This window comes from Symphalangus syndactylus, chromosome 7, assembly GCF_028878055.3.
Source record: "Symphalangus syndactylus isolate Jambi chromosome 7, NHGRI_mSymSyn1-v2.1_pri, whole genome shotgun sequence".
Taxonomy (NCBI): domain Eukaryota; kingdom Metazoa; phylum Chordata; class Mammalia; order Primates; family Hylobatidae; genus Symphalangus; species Symphalangus syndactylus.
In genome coordinates, this window is record NC_072429.2 from 140,087,963 (window position 1) to 140,105,229 (window position 17,267).

At 50.7% G+C, this 17,267-nt stretch overlaps 1 protein-coding gene across 14 annotated transcripts in view; it reads left to right on the forward strand.

Moving 5' to 3' along the window:
- The window catches only part of DENND3 (DENN domain containing 3), a 66,239-nt gene that overhangs the window by 23,173 nt on the left and 25,799 nt on the right, over positions 1-17,267 (forward strand). For all 14 annotated transcript variants that reach the window (XM_055287400.2, XM_055287399.2, XM_055287404.2 and 11 more), the window contains 7 exons: positions 621-839; positions 4,862-4,983; positions 8,635-8,790; positions 11,295-11,391; positions 13,149-13,252; positions 14,146-14,345; positions 15,938-16,459. In XM_055287400.2, the coding sequence (XP_055143375.1) occupies positions 621-839; positions 4,862-4,983; positions 8,635-8,790; positions 11,295-11,391; positions 13,149-13,252; positions 14,146-14,345; positions 15,938-16,459 (1,420 nt within the window). The remainder of the gene's footprint in view (positions 1-620; positions 840-4,861; positions 4,984-8,634; positions 8,791-11,294; positions 11,392-13,148; positions 13,253-14,145; positions 14,346-15,937; positions 16,460-17,267) is intronic.

Below are 17,267 nucleotides of genomic sequence, written 5' to 3' on the forward strand. Positions count from 1 at the left end.
CTTAGTGGGGCATCAGAGCAACGATCAGGGATGATGAAGATGTGAGTTTATTCCACAGTATACTGACCGGTATACTTGAAATGTTTATTATTATTTTTTAAAGCCAGCGTTCCCTACAGTGCATGATATTTGCAAATGGCACTCTTTGCGGAGTCTCAGGTGGCTTTTGTTTGGCAGGTGGAGCTGAGAGACCAGGGAAGAGCCCGCAGTCAATCTGGTTTGGTTGGGTGGTGTGTTTATGAGCGTTTTCTCTGTATTGTACTGAATCAGAAGTGTGTACATGGGCCGGGTGCAGTGGCTCATGCCTGTAATCCCAGCACTTTGGGAGGCCGAAGTGGAAGGATTGCTTGAGGCTAGGAGTTTGAGACCAGCCTGAACAACATAGGGAGACCTTGTCTCTACAAAAAATTTTAAAATGAGCTGGATGTGGAGGCACATTCCTGTGGTCCCATCTACTTGGGAGGCCAAGGTGGGAGGATTGCTTAAGCCCGGGAGTTCAAGGCTGCAGTGAGCTATGATCACACCACTGCACTCCAGCCTGGGCTGGGCAACACGGCGAGACCCGGTCTGTATTTTTTTTTTTTTAAGCATGTACTCAGTACAGTGGGTTCTCCCCTCAGATCCTGACATGCATCCTGACGGAACAGCGGATCGTCTTCTTCTCCTCGGACTGGGCTCTGCTGACGCTGGTCGCTGAGTGCTTCATGGCCTACCTGTATCCGCTGCAGTGGCAGCACCCCTTCGTGCCCATCCTGTCGGACCAGATGCTGGATTTCGTCATGGCCCCCACGTCCTTCCTCATGGGCTGCCATCTTGACCACTTCAAAGAAGTCAGCAAGGTTAGGTAGCGAACCTTTGATTTATAAATCAAAGTGAGCTAAATTCCTGTGAGTCCATCACGGGGACACGTGGGAAGATGCATCTGAAAGTGCTCTGCAGTGAAGGCGGGGTCTGTGTGCCGCAGAGAGGTCATGGGTACCCTGAGAAGTGGCTGTTCACTTGCTGTGTCATTGTCCTGTGGTGAAGCCGGGACCCCTTAGTCTCCTAGTGGAGAAAGGACAGTGAGTGTGCCCACCTCATTGTCCCGGTGAGGGCCGAGCGAGGCAGTAGCCAGCACTGGGCCTGCAGCAGGTGCTCATAGGTGGTGCTGTTGTGACCCCTCTGTGGATCTGACACAGCATGTTTTTAGTCGGTGAGCGGATGGATTTATGCTAAATATTGCGACGATGCCAGGAGGTGGACTGGGTTTGGTTTTAAAAAATAGCTTTATTGAGATACAATTTACATACCTCAAAGTTTACCCAATTAAAATGCATGATTCAGTGGGTTTTAGGATATTTATAGAGTTGTGCAATCATCTGCCGTCCAATTTTAGAAGGAAATTTTCATCACAGATTAGCAGTCAGCCCCCAGGGCCTGACAGCCACACTCATGCGCTTTTTCTCTGGGTTTGCTGGTTCTGGACCTCTCGTGGGAACAGAGTCGCTCCATGCGCTATCCTTCCATCTGGCTCCTTCCGCTTCGCATCATGGTTTTGAGACTTTTCCACGTGGTAGCATCTCTCAGCACTTTATTTTTATTGCTAACTAGGGTTTCATTGTATAAATAGACCGAATTTTGTTCATCCACTCACAATGAGGTCGTCGTGATAAAATCTTCATCGCACTGTTCAGTGATGACCATGTGGGTTGTTTCCACCTTTTGGCTGCTCTGAACACTTGTGTGCAAGTTTTTGTGTGGATGTGTGCTTTCGTTTCTCTCGGGTGTGTCCCTAGGAGTGGAATTGCTGAGTCATAAGGCAGCTCTTTGTTTAACCCTTTGAGGAACTGCTAAGCTGTTTTCGCAAAGTGGCCATGCCATTTTACACTCCTACCAGCAGTACGAGGGTTCTAGCTTCTCCTAACGTCCTCGCCAGCACTGGTTGTTGTCTGCCATTTTAATTGCAGCCCTCCCCCCACCCCGGTGAGGAGGAGCTGGTATCTCACTGTGGTTTGATGTGCATTTCCCTGGTGACAAATGATGTTGAGCATCTTTTCCTGTGTTATTGGTGGTTTGTACAGGGTAGGTTTACATTTAACTTTCCATTTTGAAGAATATCTTTCTTTCTTTTTTTTTTTTTTTTTTTTGAGACAGAGTCTCGCTCTGTTGCCTAGGCTGGAGTGCAATGGTGTGATCTCAGCTCACAGCAACCTCTGCCTCCCGGGTTCAAGCGATTCTGCTGTCTCAGCCTCCCGAGTAGCTGGGACTTACAGGCATGTGCCACCACACCTGGCTAATTTTTGTATTATTCGTAGTGATGGGGTTTCACCATGTTGCCCAGGCTGGTTTCAAATTCTTGGCCTCAAGTGATCCGCCCACTTCGGCCTCCCAAAGTGCTGGGATTATAGGCGTGAGCCACCATGCTTTGCCCCCTTTTGAAAATTTCTAAGTGTGCACAAAAATAGAAGAACACAGCATGTGTCATGCCCCCCTCGTAGTCTTTAGCCTGTTGCCAGCTTCGCAGTCACCCCCAGCCCCGCTTTTCCCAGAGCATTTTAAAGCAAATCCCAGGCTCCAGATGCTTCCCCCACAAGTGCTGGGAAGGGCCCATTGGCTGGGCCTGGCCAGGGTCCCCGCTGCGGGGGAGAACAGTGCTTGTGTGTTCCTGCCAAGGCGAGTGACTCACTGGGGAAAACACGCTTGAGGAAAAGGCCAGGCAGACCTCTGTGGAAGGAACAGAAAAGCGTCATCCATCCCGCCTCGCAGACGAGGAGAAAATAAGCTGTGTTGTGAAGTTTAAAGTTGTTTCTTTTTTTAGTCATTAGGGGAACAAAATCGTGTTTCAGGCTGTTTTAGGAGGACAACTTTTTTCCACATGTTAACCTAGCAGTTCCAGTCAGCAGTGGGGGACACCTTTGAGGCACTCACCTGTTGGGAAAGATTTCAGGAGAGGCAGCTGCTCTTCTGGATTTGTTTGGGTGTTTTGTTTTTGTGTTTTGCGGCTGGCGGTGGGATCTGCAGGAAGGAGCTGACAGTGACCCTATGTGCCCCCGAAACACTTGTGTCTCCCAAAGATGCTGGGCGTTAACACGTCCACGGGACCAGCTGTGTGCCTCGCTGCTTTAGCGTTTTGTGTATTTGCCTTGTAAGGTTTTGAGGCCAAGAATGTGTTTGCGCATATTTCATGTAGCCACCTGAACCGCACTCTGAAGGGCGGGGCCCAGAATGAGAGCCGGGGAGTCGGGGCCTTCCCCAGGAACCTGGCATCGCATTCCGGGGCTGTTGAAGTGCAGGGCGCGGGCGCGGGACTCAGTGTTTGTGTACTCTGTCACAGGAGCCTCTCCAAGTCATCATGTGCATATCTCAAATATTCCAGGGCTGTGTGGTCTCTTAGCCCAGGCCCCTGCCCATGCTCTGGTGCTTGGAGGGGCGGAGCTGACTGGGGAGCTGAGCCAACACAGTCGATGTTGGAGGTTGGTGGTGCCCTCACTGGAATTCTGGAATGCTCCCTCCAAGACCCCCAAAAAGCAGTACATGCAGTGTTTGTTACAGGGTAGGAGAAACCTTGTCAACAACATGTATTGGAATATCTTTTTTTCTTTTTCTTTTTTTTTTTTTTTGAGACGGAGTTTCGCTCTTGTTGCCCAGACTGGAGTGCAATGGCACGATCTCAGCTCACTGAAACCTCCGCCTCCCGGGTTCAAGCGATTCTCCTGCCTCAGCCTCCTGAGTAGCTGGGATTGCAGGCACATGCCACCATGCCTGGCTAATTTTTGTATTTTTAGTAGAGACGAGGTTTCACCATGTTGGCCAGACTGGTCTCAAACTCCTGACCTCAGGTGATCCACCCGCCTCAGTCTCCCAAAGTGTTGGGATTACAGGTATGAGCCACTGCACCCGGCCTGTATTGGAATCTTCACTGAAAGAGAAAGGCATATGGGTAAGCAAAATGTGATCTTTCCAAATAACGGGCTATTCAGGCTGCAGAAGCAAGGATGTTCTGACACATGCCACACATGAGTGAGCCTCACAGACATCAACGTGGAGTGAAACAGGCCAGTCCCAAAAGAACAAATGCTGTTCGTGAATCTACTCATTTGAGGTCCCTAGAGGAGTCAAATTCATGGAGACAGAAAGCAGATTAGTGGGCGTGTGGAGGGGAGGCTGGGAGCTGTGCTGGATAGTGACAGTTTCAGTTTTGGGATGATGAAAACATTCTGGGGATGGCTGGGGGAGATGCTTGTACAACCACTCGAATGCACTTACACTGTCGAGCTGCACGCTTAACATTGGTTACATTGATACAGCTTATGTTTATTTTACCACAATTAGGAAAAATAAGAGAAAGGCATATTTAATCAAATTTAGCCCATTAACGTAGCTCATGATATATACTAGATTTTTGTGTAGAAAATATGAGGCTATGTGTGCATTTATTTTATTTTATTATTATTTGAGACAGGGTCTTGCTCTGTTGCCCAGGCTTCAGTGCAGTGGTGTGATCTCGGCTCACTGTGGCCTCAACCTCCTGGGCTCAAGGGATCCTCCTGCCTCAGCCTCCCGAGTAGCTGGAATCACAGGCATGCGCTACCACACCCGGCTAATTTCTTTTAAATATTTTGTAGAGACAGGGTCTCATTGTGTTGCTCAGGCTGGTCTCAAACTCCTGGGCTCAAGCAGTCTGCCTGCTTTGACCTCTCAAAGTGCTGGGATTACAGGTATGAGTCACTGCACCTGGCCTATGTGTGCATTTTAAAGAGGGTCATTTAATTAATGATGACACTGTCTTAGTGAACTCAAAACATATTTATGTGTTTTCAAAGAGGTGTACAAATTCCGAGATTCTTTTGTCAATCTTTACAGATGACTCCTTGTTTTCTAGGAAGCCGACGGTTTAGTTCTGATAAATATTGATCATGGGAGCATCACCTACTCCAAGTCCACGGACGATAACGTGGACATTCCTGATGTCCCCCTCCTGGCGGCCCAGACGTTTATTCAGAGGTAATGGGAAACATTAATAGTATGAATTTCAGACCGTCTTTCTTCAGATTCTGTATTGGCCACTTCAAGTATCTTTTCCAATTTTATATAATTGATAGATGTTTTATATATTATAGTTTGGAAATTATTTGTGAATTTTTTTTTTTTTTTTGAGATGGAGTCTCACTCTTGTTCAGGCTGGAGTGCAGTGGCGCAATCTCGGCTCACTGCAACCTCTGCCTCCCAGGTTCAATCGATTCTCCTGCCTCAGCCTCCCAAGTAGCTGGGATTACAGGCACCCACGACCATGCCTGGCTAATTTTTGTATTTTCAGTTTTCACCATGTTGGCCAGGCTGGTCTTAAACTCCTGACCTCAAGTGATCTGCCCACCTTGGCTTCCCAAAGTGCTGGGATTACAGGCGTGAGCCATCACGCCCGGCCGTGAATATTTTGAAATGAAAGTGATTTGTCTTTATTCCAATCTTGTCTGAATGTTACTTTGAGTCAAGAGACAGTCACATCCCCCAGGAAACCTACCCAGCCTCTGTGCTGTGCCCCAGGATCCTGTGCCTGTGATCCTTGAAGTTCCCTATCCATTCATTCATTCATTCATTCACTAGATGTGTATTGCATACACGTCGTATACCTGGAATTGGGCAGTGCCTGTGTACTAATGACAGGACAGCCATGGCCCCTGCCCCATGACTTTGTCTGCTGGGTTCTGATGGGCGTGATGCATTCTGTCCGAGCTAGAAGTTGTCCATTTCTTTCACTCCTGGCACTGTGGCACTGTGGCACTGTATTGGCACTTTATTTTTTCTTTTTCTTTCCTTTTTTTTTTTTTTTGAGATGGAGTCTCGCACTGTTGCCCAGGCTGGACTGCAGTGGCATGATCTTGGCTCACTGCAACCTCTGCCTTCCAGGTTCAAGCGATTCTCCTGCCTCAGCCTCCCGAGTAGCCGGAATTACAAGCACCTGTCACCATGCCCGACTAATTTTTGTATTTTCAGTAGAGACAGGGTTTCACCATGTTGGCCAGGCTGGTCTCGAACTCCTGACCTCAGGTGATCCACCTGCCTCGGCTTCCCAAAGTGCTCAGATTACAGGTGTGAGCCACCATACCCGGCCGGAGAACTACCTTTATTATTGTTCTTGCATCTTAAAAAAATTCCCTAAGGCCTTAAAGCCAAGCGATGGGCTCGCACAGGCAAGGCTTGTTTCTGCTTGCTTGGGCTGTGGAATCGCTGGGCTCTCCTCCCCAGCCAAGGGCACCTGAGCAGCCGTTCTGTTGGCAACTATCCTCTGCGTGAACTTTGAAGGAGACACGTGCTTTCCCAATCATCTCAGTTACTTTCTGGTAAGCCACAGCTGCTTCCTTGACTTTTAGAGTGTGACATCCTGTAATAGAACTGAGCTTTGTGAGACTGTGTTGAAGCTCTGAGCATTCCCAGGAAGGTAGGATTTTGCCTGTGTCCTCATCTTTTTGTTAGAATTCCAGAATAGAAACGCACACGGTACGGAGGCTGGACCCCGCTTTGGCTAGATCCCCCAGAATGGGGATGCAGGATGTCGTGGCTCCCACAGCCTCATTTTTGGAGACTGTTTTATAAACACGAGCTAATCCGTGTGCCATGGGTGACCTGTCTATAAGAGGCCTCTGAGCTCATGATACAGGTTGTGGGCTGCGGTTTGGGGGGGTTCTGCTCAAGGGGCTCTGGAGTACAATATGCATCTCTCTGCACGTGAGCATGTGGCTGGGACGGACGGGGCAGCCCCCTCCTTGCCCAGCTTTCCCCAGCACCCTTGGCTCTTGGTCACTCTCTGCACTGCTGTCTTCGTGTCTGATGGAAGTCGCTCTCTCCCTGGGCAGCAGGGGCAGGGTCCCCAGCTCGGGGCTATGCTGGCTGTGTGCTTGGGTGAGGGAGGCCTAGGGTTCCAGGGGAGGGGACGGCCATCTCCTTCAGACCCCACTGTCCCTGCACCAGAAGATGCAGAAAGAGAAGCTGCCACTGCAGGTGGCATCATAGCCCTTTTTACATGAGGAAAGTCATCAAAATTTCTTTCCCTGGCATTCTGCGTGTTCTTTCAGTTGGAAGGCCAGTTTGGTGCTGGTAAACATCGCAGTTCTTGAGACCCCTCTAGGCAGGGGTAGTTGCCCAAGTCCCGTGAGTCTGGTCAGCCAGGGCTGGGCTGGCCCCTCAGCAGCTGCTGCTCAGCACGTTTGGAGAGAACCCTGGTCCTGGCCCTGGCGCTGCCTGCCTGCCTGCCACCGTCCCCTGGTGGGTCACTCCACCCAGAATCCCGTTCTTCCCTGTTCCTGTCCCTGCCTCCAGGAGGGTCAGGCAGTGGCAGGGGCCTGTGACCAATGCACCCTTCCCATCCCAGAGAAGATTGGCTCCTGCCGGCCATGCTGACCTGGCCCCCACCCCCGCCACCATGCTGGGCCGCACTGGGTCCATCAAGTCCCCCGTCTGTGTCTTCCTGTCACATCTCCGGTTCCAGGTCATCTCCTGGGAGAACTCTTCTCCACCCACTCAGTCTGACTGTCATGTCTCTCTAGCCCATTGCTCTGATGTGCGTCTCTGCCTGATGTCCCCGTTATCTCCTGTTTTCTTGATTTGTCTTTTTTCCTACTTCCTCCCACTCACGTGGAAGTGCCATGCAGGCAGGGGCTTGGCCTGTGTCCACCACCCATCCCTAGCACACAGATCAGTGTATGGCACACAGTAGGTGCTCAAGAAATATGTGTCACCAGATATGCGTTGGTTCTGTTTATTTTGTATCTTTCTGATGTCCCTCTAGACATGCAGCCTTTAGTGGTGTTGGGAAGGCCAGGGGTCCAGTCTCATGGTGGCTCAGGGTTGACAGATATCTGTGAGTTCCTGTCCCTGAGTGAGGCCCTCTAGGGTGAGCCTCTGGCCATCTCCTGGTGGGCCAAGAGTGGTGACACCCAGGATGTTTGTTGCAGGGCACAGAGGGGCATCTGATCCTGCCTGCGCAGGAAGTACAGAGGGGAAGCCATAGGGGAGCTGTGACTGTTCCTTCTAGGCAGCCGTGAGTGACCCATCAAGAGGCAGCCTCACCTGGAGGCCTTAGGTACCCTAGAAGGGGAAGTGCAGTGGCAGGACACGAATGAGCTGTCCTGGGTGAAGTGTGCGTAGTCCAAGTCGAGGCCCGTGTGAGTCCATGTGTGGAGGTGAATCCACTCTTCCAGTGATGTACATTTTTTTTTTTTTAGACAGAGTTTCGCTCCTGTTGCCTAGGCTGGAGTGCAGTGGCACTATCTCGGCTCACTGCAACCACCGCCTCCCAGGTTCAAGCAATTCTCCTGCCTCAGCCTCCTGAGTAGCTGGGATTACAGGTGCCCAGCACCATGCCTGGCTAATTTTTGTATTTTTAGTAGAGAAGGGGTTTCACCACGCTGGCCAGGCTGGTCTTGAATTCCCTGACCTCAGGTGATCCACCCACCTCGGCCTCCCAAAGTGCTGGGATTACAGGCGTGAGCCACCGCGCCCAGCCCCAGTGATGTACTTTAACGACCACCCGCCCCTCAAATTATTGATCGGTATTTGTGCCTGTGAAGCGTTCATTTACCTGGTGGGCTATGTGCTGGTAAGCGGCCGTGGCCAGTGGCGCTGGGGATGAGCCAGCTTCGATCTGCCTCCTTCTAGGGTGCAGAGCCTCCAGCTCCACCACGAGCTGCACGCCGCCCACCTCCTCTCCAGCACAGACCTGAAGGAGGGCCGAGCCCACCGGCGGTCCTGGCAGCAGAAACTCAACTGCCAGATACAGCAGACCACCCTGCAGCTGCTTGTGAGCATCTTCAGGTACGTGAGAGAACGTTCCCTGTGTCCATGAGGAGCCATCCATTCTATGCGGCTCGTGCACCCCGCCCCAGAGGGCAGGCCATTAGTACCATCTGCCTGGCAAACATGAGTGGTCCCCGCCCCCTGCCAAAGCTTTTCTTGTGACTGTAACAATCAGCAGTTACGGGGAGTTTGTTCTTTTGATTCTGACCTTGCCTGTGCCGTCCTAACGCCCTCTCCTGCTGGTGACTGTGCTTTCGTAACACCCTCTCCTGGTGACCCCCTGCAGGTGGCTGTTTTGGGACAGCCCTCTAGGAAGACACAAATCTGATAAACCTGTGGGGAGCACCTGTTACTCTGGCCTGTGCTGGCTCCAGGCTCTGGCTCAGTCCATGGAGGGCTCTGTCCCGAGAGGCCTGCATCCAGGGGCTAGTGAGGGACAGACAGGCCATTTTGATGTGACTCATAAGCTAGATCATGAAACCATCTATGGGAGAGCCACAGGACGGGTGGGGCACTCAAGATGCCTGTTAGCAAGTTTTCTTTCTCCTCATTCCAGTAATTACAGCATTAGCTACCTCCTGCATGCTATTGCTTCCCCAGCACTTGAGCTAGAATTGGTTAAGTGGACAAGTCAAGTGTGTTTATTTCAGTGTGATACAGTACAGGTATTGAGTTGCTATTTCTGGCCTGAATATGCAGTCATTTAAGGAATGTATGGCAAAAATGATAGCTTCATAGATAAGTACTTTTAATGCAAAAGCCTTTGGGCTTCTCCCACCCTTTCTCCTTTTCTCTGGCGGTGTTCCTCCTCTCCTTCTTGCTGGTTGCTCCCTGAGTCCAGCAGTGAAGGAGGCACCCCCGATGCTGGCCTCCTCTGTTCTTGAGGGGCCTTCCACTTTGGGAGGGGTTAGCACAGAGCCTGCTGGCTTGATCGTACTCTGCGTGATTATTTCAAAACAGAAATTTGAATGGCCTTTTTTTTTTTTTGAGACGGAGTCTCACTCTGTCACCCAGGCTGGAGTGCAGTGACGCCATCTGGGCTCACTGCAACCGCCGCCTCCCAGGTTCAAGCAATTCTCCTGCCTCGGCCTCTGAAGTAGCTGGGACTACAGGTGCCTGCCACCACCACGCCTAACTAATTTTTTGTATTTTTAGTAGAGACGGGGTTTCACCATATTTGCCAGACTAGTCTCCAACTCCTGACCTCAGGTGATCCTCCTGCCTCGGCCCCTCAAAGTGCTGGGATTACAGATGTGAGCCATAGCGCCCAGCCTGAATGGCCTATTCTTTTGATGTATTTGTTTGCATAAAGCGAATAATTTATTAGGAAAAAATGGGATGGTGTATTACAGACATGTGATATTATCTCTGCTCAAAGAGGCATAATTAATGTGGTCCTAAATATGTTGTTTTCCTTTTGTTCTCTGAAGATGAAATATTTTATGAACAATTTTTTTTTAATTTCTTAATATTTTACAAGCTCAATGAGTTGACAGAAAAGCAAAATAGTCCCAGCCACTTGGGAAGCTGAGGCGGGAGGATCCCTTGAGCCTAGAAGTTTGAGACCAGCCTGGACAACATAGCAAGATCCTGGCTCTTTAAAAAAAAGAAGCAGAAAATATGATTACATATGATAAAACTTTATTTCCCCTAGATGAAATAACTTATTCTCTCCAAGAAAACACTGAACACATTATGTACTGACTGTGCCCTGTAAGGTTATTCATTCTATTTGTATATTACTTTAGATCTAGGAGATCATGTGCTAAAATCTCGATGAGTTTGTAACATGATCTGAGGAAATTGGGTACAAAGAGGTGAAGTGGGCCGGGCGCGGTGGCTCACGTCTGTAATCCCAGCACTTTGGGTGGCTGAGGTGGGTGTATCACCTGAGGTCAGGAGTTTGAGACCAGCCTGGCCAACGTGGTGAAACCCTATGTCTACTAAAAACATAAAAATCAGCCAGGCATGGTGGTGTGTACTTGTAGTCCCAGCTACCCAGCTGAGGCAGAAGAATCACTTGAACCTGGGAGGCGGAGGTTGCAGTGAGCCAAGATTGTGCCACTGCACTCCAGCCTGGGCCATAGAGTGAGACCCCGTCTAAACAAACAAACAAACAAACAAACACAGAGGTGAAGTGACTTGTCCGGGAAGGCTGGCGGCCTAGCTGGTCAGCACTTGGAGAGTCTGGCTGCCCCTCTGGGCTCCCCACCCTGAACTCAGTTTCATGTGTGTGAACCGCAACTGACTTTTGTGTCTTAATTTGCATAAGGAACTAGTGGGCTGGAGGAAGGTGAGAACAGAAACACTGCCTCATGGAGTTTCATTCTAGTTGGGGGAAATTTATGCTTGACCACAAAATACATCCATATCGTATCATTTTGGTAATCAAGAATCTTTCTGAAGAACATGGCTTTTTCAAAGTTTGTATCTCTTGTAACCATTTTTCTGCTACTAAAAGTGGTATATTTTTCATGTATTTAAGAATGTTTTAGCACTCAGACTATCTTTCTCTTTGTTAGGGATGTAAAGAATCATTTAAATTATGAACACAGAGTCTTTAATAGTGAAGAATTTCTCAAAACCAGGGCTCCAGGGGACCATCGGTTTTATAAGCAGGTGAGAGCTATGGGATTTGGGTGTGCCTGTGTGTGTTCAATCCATTATACTTTTCTGTATTTAAATACTTTTCAAAATAAGTGTTCTCAAGTGTATCAGTTTTTCCAAAAAGTTTGTTTTAGCATGGTTCCTTTTGATCATGTGGCTCTCCCTCTTTTTTTAAAAAAATCAGCTTTTTAAGAGTATAATTTACTTATGGCCAGGCACAGTGGCTCATGCCTGTAATCCCAGCACTTTGGGAGGCCGAGGTGGGCAGATCACCTGAGGTCAGGAGTTCGAGACCAGACTGGCCAACATGGTGAAATCCTGTCTCTACTAAAAATACAAAAATTAGCCGGGCGTGGTAGTGCACGCCTGTACTCCCAGCTACTCAGGAGGCTAAGGCAGGAGAATTGCTTGAACCCAGGGGGTGGAGGTTGCAGTGAGCCAAGGTGGTGTCACTACATTCCAGCCTGGGCAACAAAGCAAGACTCCACCTCAAAAAAAAAAAAAGTATAATTTATTTAAAATATGGCCATTTTAAGTGTGTGGTTTGATGGATTTTGACAAATGTACATATCTGTATCACCACTTCCTCAGCCTGGACATAGAACATTTCCATGGCCCCAGTCTACCCCATCCCTCCCCAGGTCCTGGCAACCTGTGTGCGTCCCCGTAGATGGTTGGCCCATCTCAGAGTCTCGCGCCGTGCAGTCCTGCGGTCTGCGCGCTGTCTGCCTGTCTCCCTCAGCCTCCTGCCTCGGACCAAGCTGGGCTATTGTGTGTCTCAGCAGCAGCTCCTTTTTTGCGGCAGCTCCTTTTTTTGCTAGGAATGTCCCGTGGTTGGGACAGCGTGCGCTTCGTTCTTCTGTCTACCTGCTACTGAGCATTTGGGTTGTTTCCGTTTGTGACTATTACAAAAAAATAATCACCTTGGGGGCTTTGCCCTGGCAGGCAATTGAAGCTGCCTGAAGAGCCCCTTGATCCTTTTGAGGTTTGTTTTTACAGCTTTGGGGTGGGCCGAGAACAGCCTTTCTCTAGGGTTGGTTTATAGCCTAGCCCATCTGCTAAGTGATGTGCCCTGCCCCGGGCGTCTCCTGAATGGCTGGGGGGTCAGCCAGGGCCCTCCGCCTTGGCTGTTGGGAGCGTGACTGGCTCTCTGCCCTGTGAGCTTGGAGAGTTGTTTTGCTTACAGCTTCCCATTCGTTCTTTGGTTTGATGCGGTTTTGCCCTTTGACTGGGCAGCAGGGTATTCAGCAAAGGCTTAGGGAGACCCTGATGCAGGCTCCGGGAGCTCCCTGTATCCTTCCCTCCTCTCCAGAGCCCTGCCTGAGGCTTCCAGCTGCCTCAGCCTCTGTGAGCCCCCTCCATGCCTTCAGTGCTGGAGCTGCACTAGCCATGAGCCTGCCTCTCGTCCAGCGTCTGAAAACAGTCGTTTCCCCTTTTTTATCGAGGTTCCTCACAGTTTATGTTGGGAGGATATGTCTGAGCCTTGTCTACTGCCTCATGGCCAGAACGTGTCCACCTCTTGTAGCTATGAGGAAATACTCTTTTGTTCACGGGGTGGGCGTGTGGGATGCAGTGTGTGAATGTATGGCAGCCATTTCTTCTCCTGTGTGAACGAGGAAGAGCAGAAAACCCTCGAGTTCATTCACTCAGTCAGTATCCACTGGGCGTGAGTGGTGGTGCCCAGTTCTGTGCCAGGAGGCTCAGGGGCTTTGGAGCAGGGACTTGGGGAGTCGGCGCAGCCCAGTGACCAGCCCCTCTGTCTCTTCCAGGTCTTAGACACCTACATGTTCCATTCTTTTCTCAAAGCCCGGCTCAACAGGAGGGTGGACGCCTTTGCTCAGATGGACCTCGACACCCAGTCAGAGGAGGACAGGTGCTTCACTGTTGCGTTTCGGATCCGCAGCTCTTTAGGAATCCAGTATTCAAGGACCTCAGTTTTATTCCAATGAGTAAATGAGAAAGTCAATGGGAAATGCCTTGTGCTTAGAAACTCATGATGAACTGGGCGACAGCTAGGAAGCTCTGCTCTCTACGTTTCTACTTCTTTTTTTTTTTTTTTTTTGAGATGGAGTCTCGCTCTTGTTGCCCAGGCTGGAGTGCAGTAGCACAATCTCCGCTCACTGCAACCTCTGCCTCCTGGGTTCAAGTGATTCTCCTGCCTCAGCCTCCTGAGTAGCTGGGATTACAAACACCCACCATCATGCCCGGCTAATTTTTGTATTTTTGTAGAGACGGGGTTTCTCCATGTTGGCCAGGCTGGTCTGGAACTCCTGACCTCAGGTGATCCACCCACCTCAGCCTCCCAAAGTGCTGGGATTACACGCATGAGCCACCACTCCTGGCCTGTTTCTGCTTCTTGAGGGAACGCTTGAAACGTGCCCGATGTTAGCGTGCTCCGCGTGGTTTGTGGCCCTGCGTCTTCCTCGGTGCTGCTCTCTCCCATCTCCTCTCTCTTCCCACCTCCCCCCATCCTCAAAGCCTGCTGTTTCCATCTCTTCCTTGCTCTTTTCCTGAGTCCCCTCCAACATGCGTCCGCTGCAGTCAGGGCCCCTGTTGGCTTATGCTGGTTTCTTCTGGGCTTCCGTCTGGGTCCCTGTGAGGCTGCACTTGGTGAGATTTGGGCAACACGTTCTTACCAGTCTGTTTTCCACTGGTGTCCAAGAGTATCACGTGCTCTTCATCACACTGGGAAAAATGCTTAGTTTAGGCTTATTCTTCAATCATTATTGTGTCTATAAAGTAAAGCATTGCTTTTTCCTACCCCAGAATAAATGGAATGCTTCTAAGTCCAAGGAGACCGACCGTTGAGAAGATAGCCTCTCGGAAGTCCTCGCACCTGCCCGTCACCCACAGGCGCATGGTGGTCAGCATGCCCAACCTGCAGGACATTGCCATGCCTGAGCTGGCACCCAGGAACTCCTCGCTCCGGCTGACGGACACCGCAGGCTGTAGGGGCAGCAGCGCAGGTAAGGGCTGCCCCCCACCGTGGTGCTGTGTGTCGGTCCCACTGTTCCTGCACTGCAAGTCATTGAGCAAAACTGGAACTTGTTTCAGGAGAGACGAGTGGGCTTGTTTTAGCAGTTGAGTTATTTGAAATGTTTAGAATATTCATTTTGCCAATGGTATGCCTTCTAGAAAATTATTTCTTGTCTGTATTTTCTGCCACCCAGTGTCACTGCAAAAGATAACGGGGGCTCGGCATAGTTCAGCATCCTTCACAGGTGTAGGCTTTGCGTGTCTCTGTATGTGTGGATTGCATGTGTATAAATACATATTGACACATACCCACGTGTGATAGGAGGTAGGGAGCACCAGGCACTTTGTAGAGCCAGAGCTGTGAAGAAGCCCAGTGCCCCTGCCCTCGTGGAGCTGGCATTCCAGGGCCAGGGATGGGGAGGGGGCTGTGACTGTGGTTGGGACATTTCCACAGAGATGGGACTGCATGGAGAGGCCAAGCCCAGCCTCGTGCCTTCTCGGGGAGGTACGTCCTGTCCCTAGTGGATGGGAGAAACTGTTGGGAGGCCGGGGCCTTGACCCCCAGGGCACCTGCTGCTGCTGTCTCAGGCCCAGGCAGCAAGCACCATGTGGTTCCTCCTGATCACTGTGCTGGGACCCCAGGAGCCACATGAGTGACACCTTGATGACCCCGAGGGCTATGGTCTAGCAGGGGCAGTGCGCGTGAATGACAGACCACGTTGCCTTTATCAGCTGAGTGCTGGAGCTCAGAGCGAACATTCTGGAGGCCACTGTGGGGTCCGAGCCTTCTGCCCCTGGCTGTGTGACCCTGGGCAGGTGACTTCACCTCCCTGGTTCTGTGGTTCCTCTTCTGAACACCTGTCAGTCTGCCGCTGGCAGATACCCTGTGCCCACTCACCCTGGGAGCATGCTCCGCTTTCCCTGCCCTCGGAACCTTCCCCTGGAGTCCCCATGACCCTCCTCCTCCTCTCTTGGTCCACTGCAGCTCCTGGGAGAAGAGGAAACCCAGCACTCAGTTGGTACCTAGCACCCAGAGGGCCTTTAGGTAATATCTGTAGAAGGAGTTGGTGTGAGACACACACCTGGTTGAAGTTGGCTTAGGCACTTAGTTGCTTCATACCTGGGACAAGTAACCCAGGCTGTGGAAGCCTCGGTTTCCACATCTGTAGAACGGGACTATAGTAATAATACCCCTGTCCTCAGTTGTCTTTAAGGTAAATGAAACAATGATTCTAAAGGGCTTCATCGTGCCTAGCAAGTACATCTTGGCTTAGGCTATTAGCTTCATCCTCAAATAAAGCCTCAGTACCCAATACCTCAGTAGTATTACTAGTTGTAGCAAACCAAATTGTTCAGTGAATGCTAGCTGCTGTTCTCCTTGGGGTACCATGGAAGCAAAGTGAGGGTTCTCTCATGCCTCCCAGGGGGGCGGGTGTGTGGAGCTTTCTGGAGGGAGCACACCCATTCTCATTTTATTTTGCATCCAGAGAAACATTGTCCTTGACAAGATGATGTGACAGGGACACGTGTTCATTTGCAAGGTCTGTGCTAATGGTCTCCTTTTTTCCCCGTAATGTTTTAGTTCTGAATGTCACGCCGAAGTCCCCATATACATTCAAGATTCCCGAAATCCACTTTCCGCTGGAGAGCAACTGCGTGCAGGCATACTATGCCGACTTTGTCTCCATGCTGAGCAACGCCATGAAATTGCTGGCCCCTGATAACTCTCTGCTCCGGGCCCGTTATTTGTACCTCCGAGGGCTTGTTTATCTGATGCAAGGACAGCTGCTGAGCGCCCTCTTGGACTTCCAGAATCTGTATAAAACAGACATACGGATCTTTCCCGCTGATTTGGTGAAGAGGACGGTGGAATCCATGTCTGGCCCCGAGCGGGCGCAGGCGGAGCAGGCGCCGGAGCTGATGAGGCTCATCAGCAAGATCCTGGACAAGCCGCATGAGGCCTCGAAGCTGGACGACCACGTGAAGAACTTCGAGCTGCCCAAGAAGCACATGCAGCTGGGCGACTTCATGAAGCGGGTCCTGGAGTCAGGGATCGTGAAGGACGCCAGCACCATACACCGGCTGTTCGAGGCCTTGACTGTAGGTAAGAAGACGCCTGGCACCATCACAGATTTTATTATTTAGAGACAGGGACTGGCTCTGTCGCCCAGGCTGGAGTGGACTGGCGCAATCACAGCTCACTGCAACCTCCACCTCCTGGGCTCAAGCAGTCCTCCCACCTCAGCCTCCCGAGTAGCTGGGACTACAGGTACGCGGCACCATGCCCGGCTAATTTTAGTACTTTTTGTAGAGACAGTGTTTCAGTATGTTGCCCAGGCTGGTCTCAAACTCCTGGGCTCAAGTGATCCACCCACCTTGGCCTCCCTAAGTGCTGAGATTACAAGCGTGAGCCACTGTGCCAGGCCCATATATTTTATTTTACTTTATTTATGAGACAGGGTCTTGTTCTGTCTCCCAGGCTGGAGTACAATGGCACGATCTTGGCTCACTGCAACCTTTGCCTCCTGGGTTCAAGTGATTCTCCTGTCTTAGCCTCCTGAGTAGCTGGGATTATAGGCATGCACCTCCACACCCAGCTAATTTTTGTATTTTTGTAGAGACAGGGTTTCACCATGTTGGCCAGACTGGTCTCGAACTCCTGACCTCAAGGTGATCCACCTGCCTTGGCCCCCCAAAGTGCTAGGATTACTGGCGTGAGCCACCGCGCCTGGCCCCATGTATTTTAAATACTTAACGACAGTGGTCAGGTAACAGCAGTGGTGAGGTAAGCCGCCAGCAGGTGGCAGGCAAGAGCGCTGCAGCAGCGTGGTCTTTACGGTTGCTCTGGGCACTTACCTGGGAACGGGTGTGGTTGGCGGGGCCCTTAGGCAATGTGCCTGTCGCTGAGATCT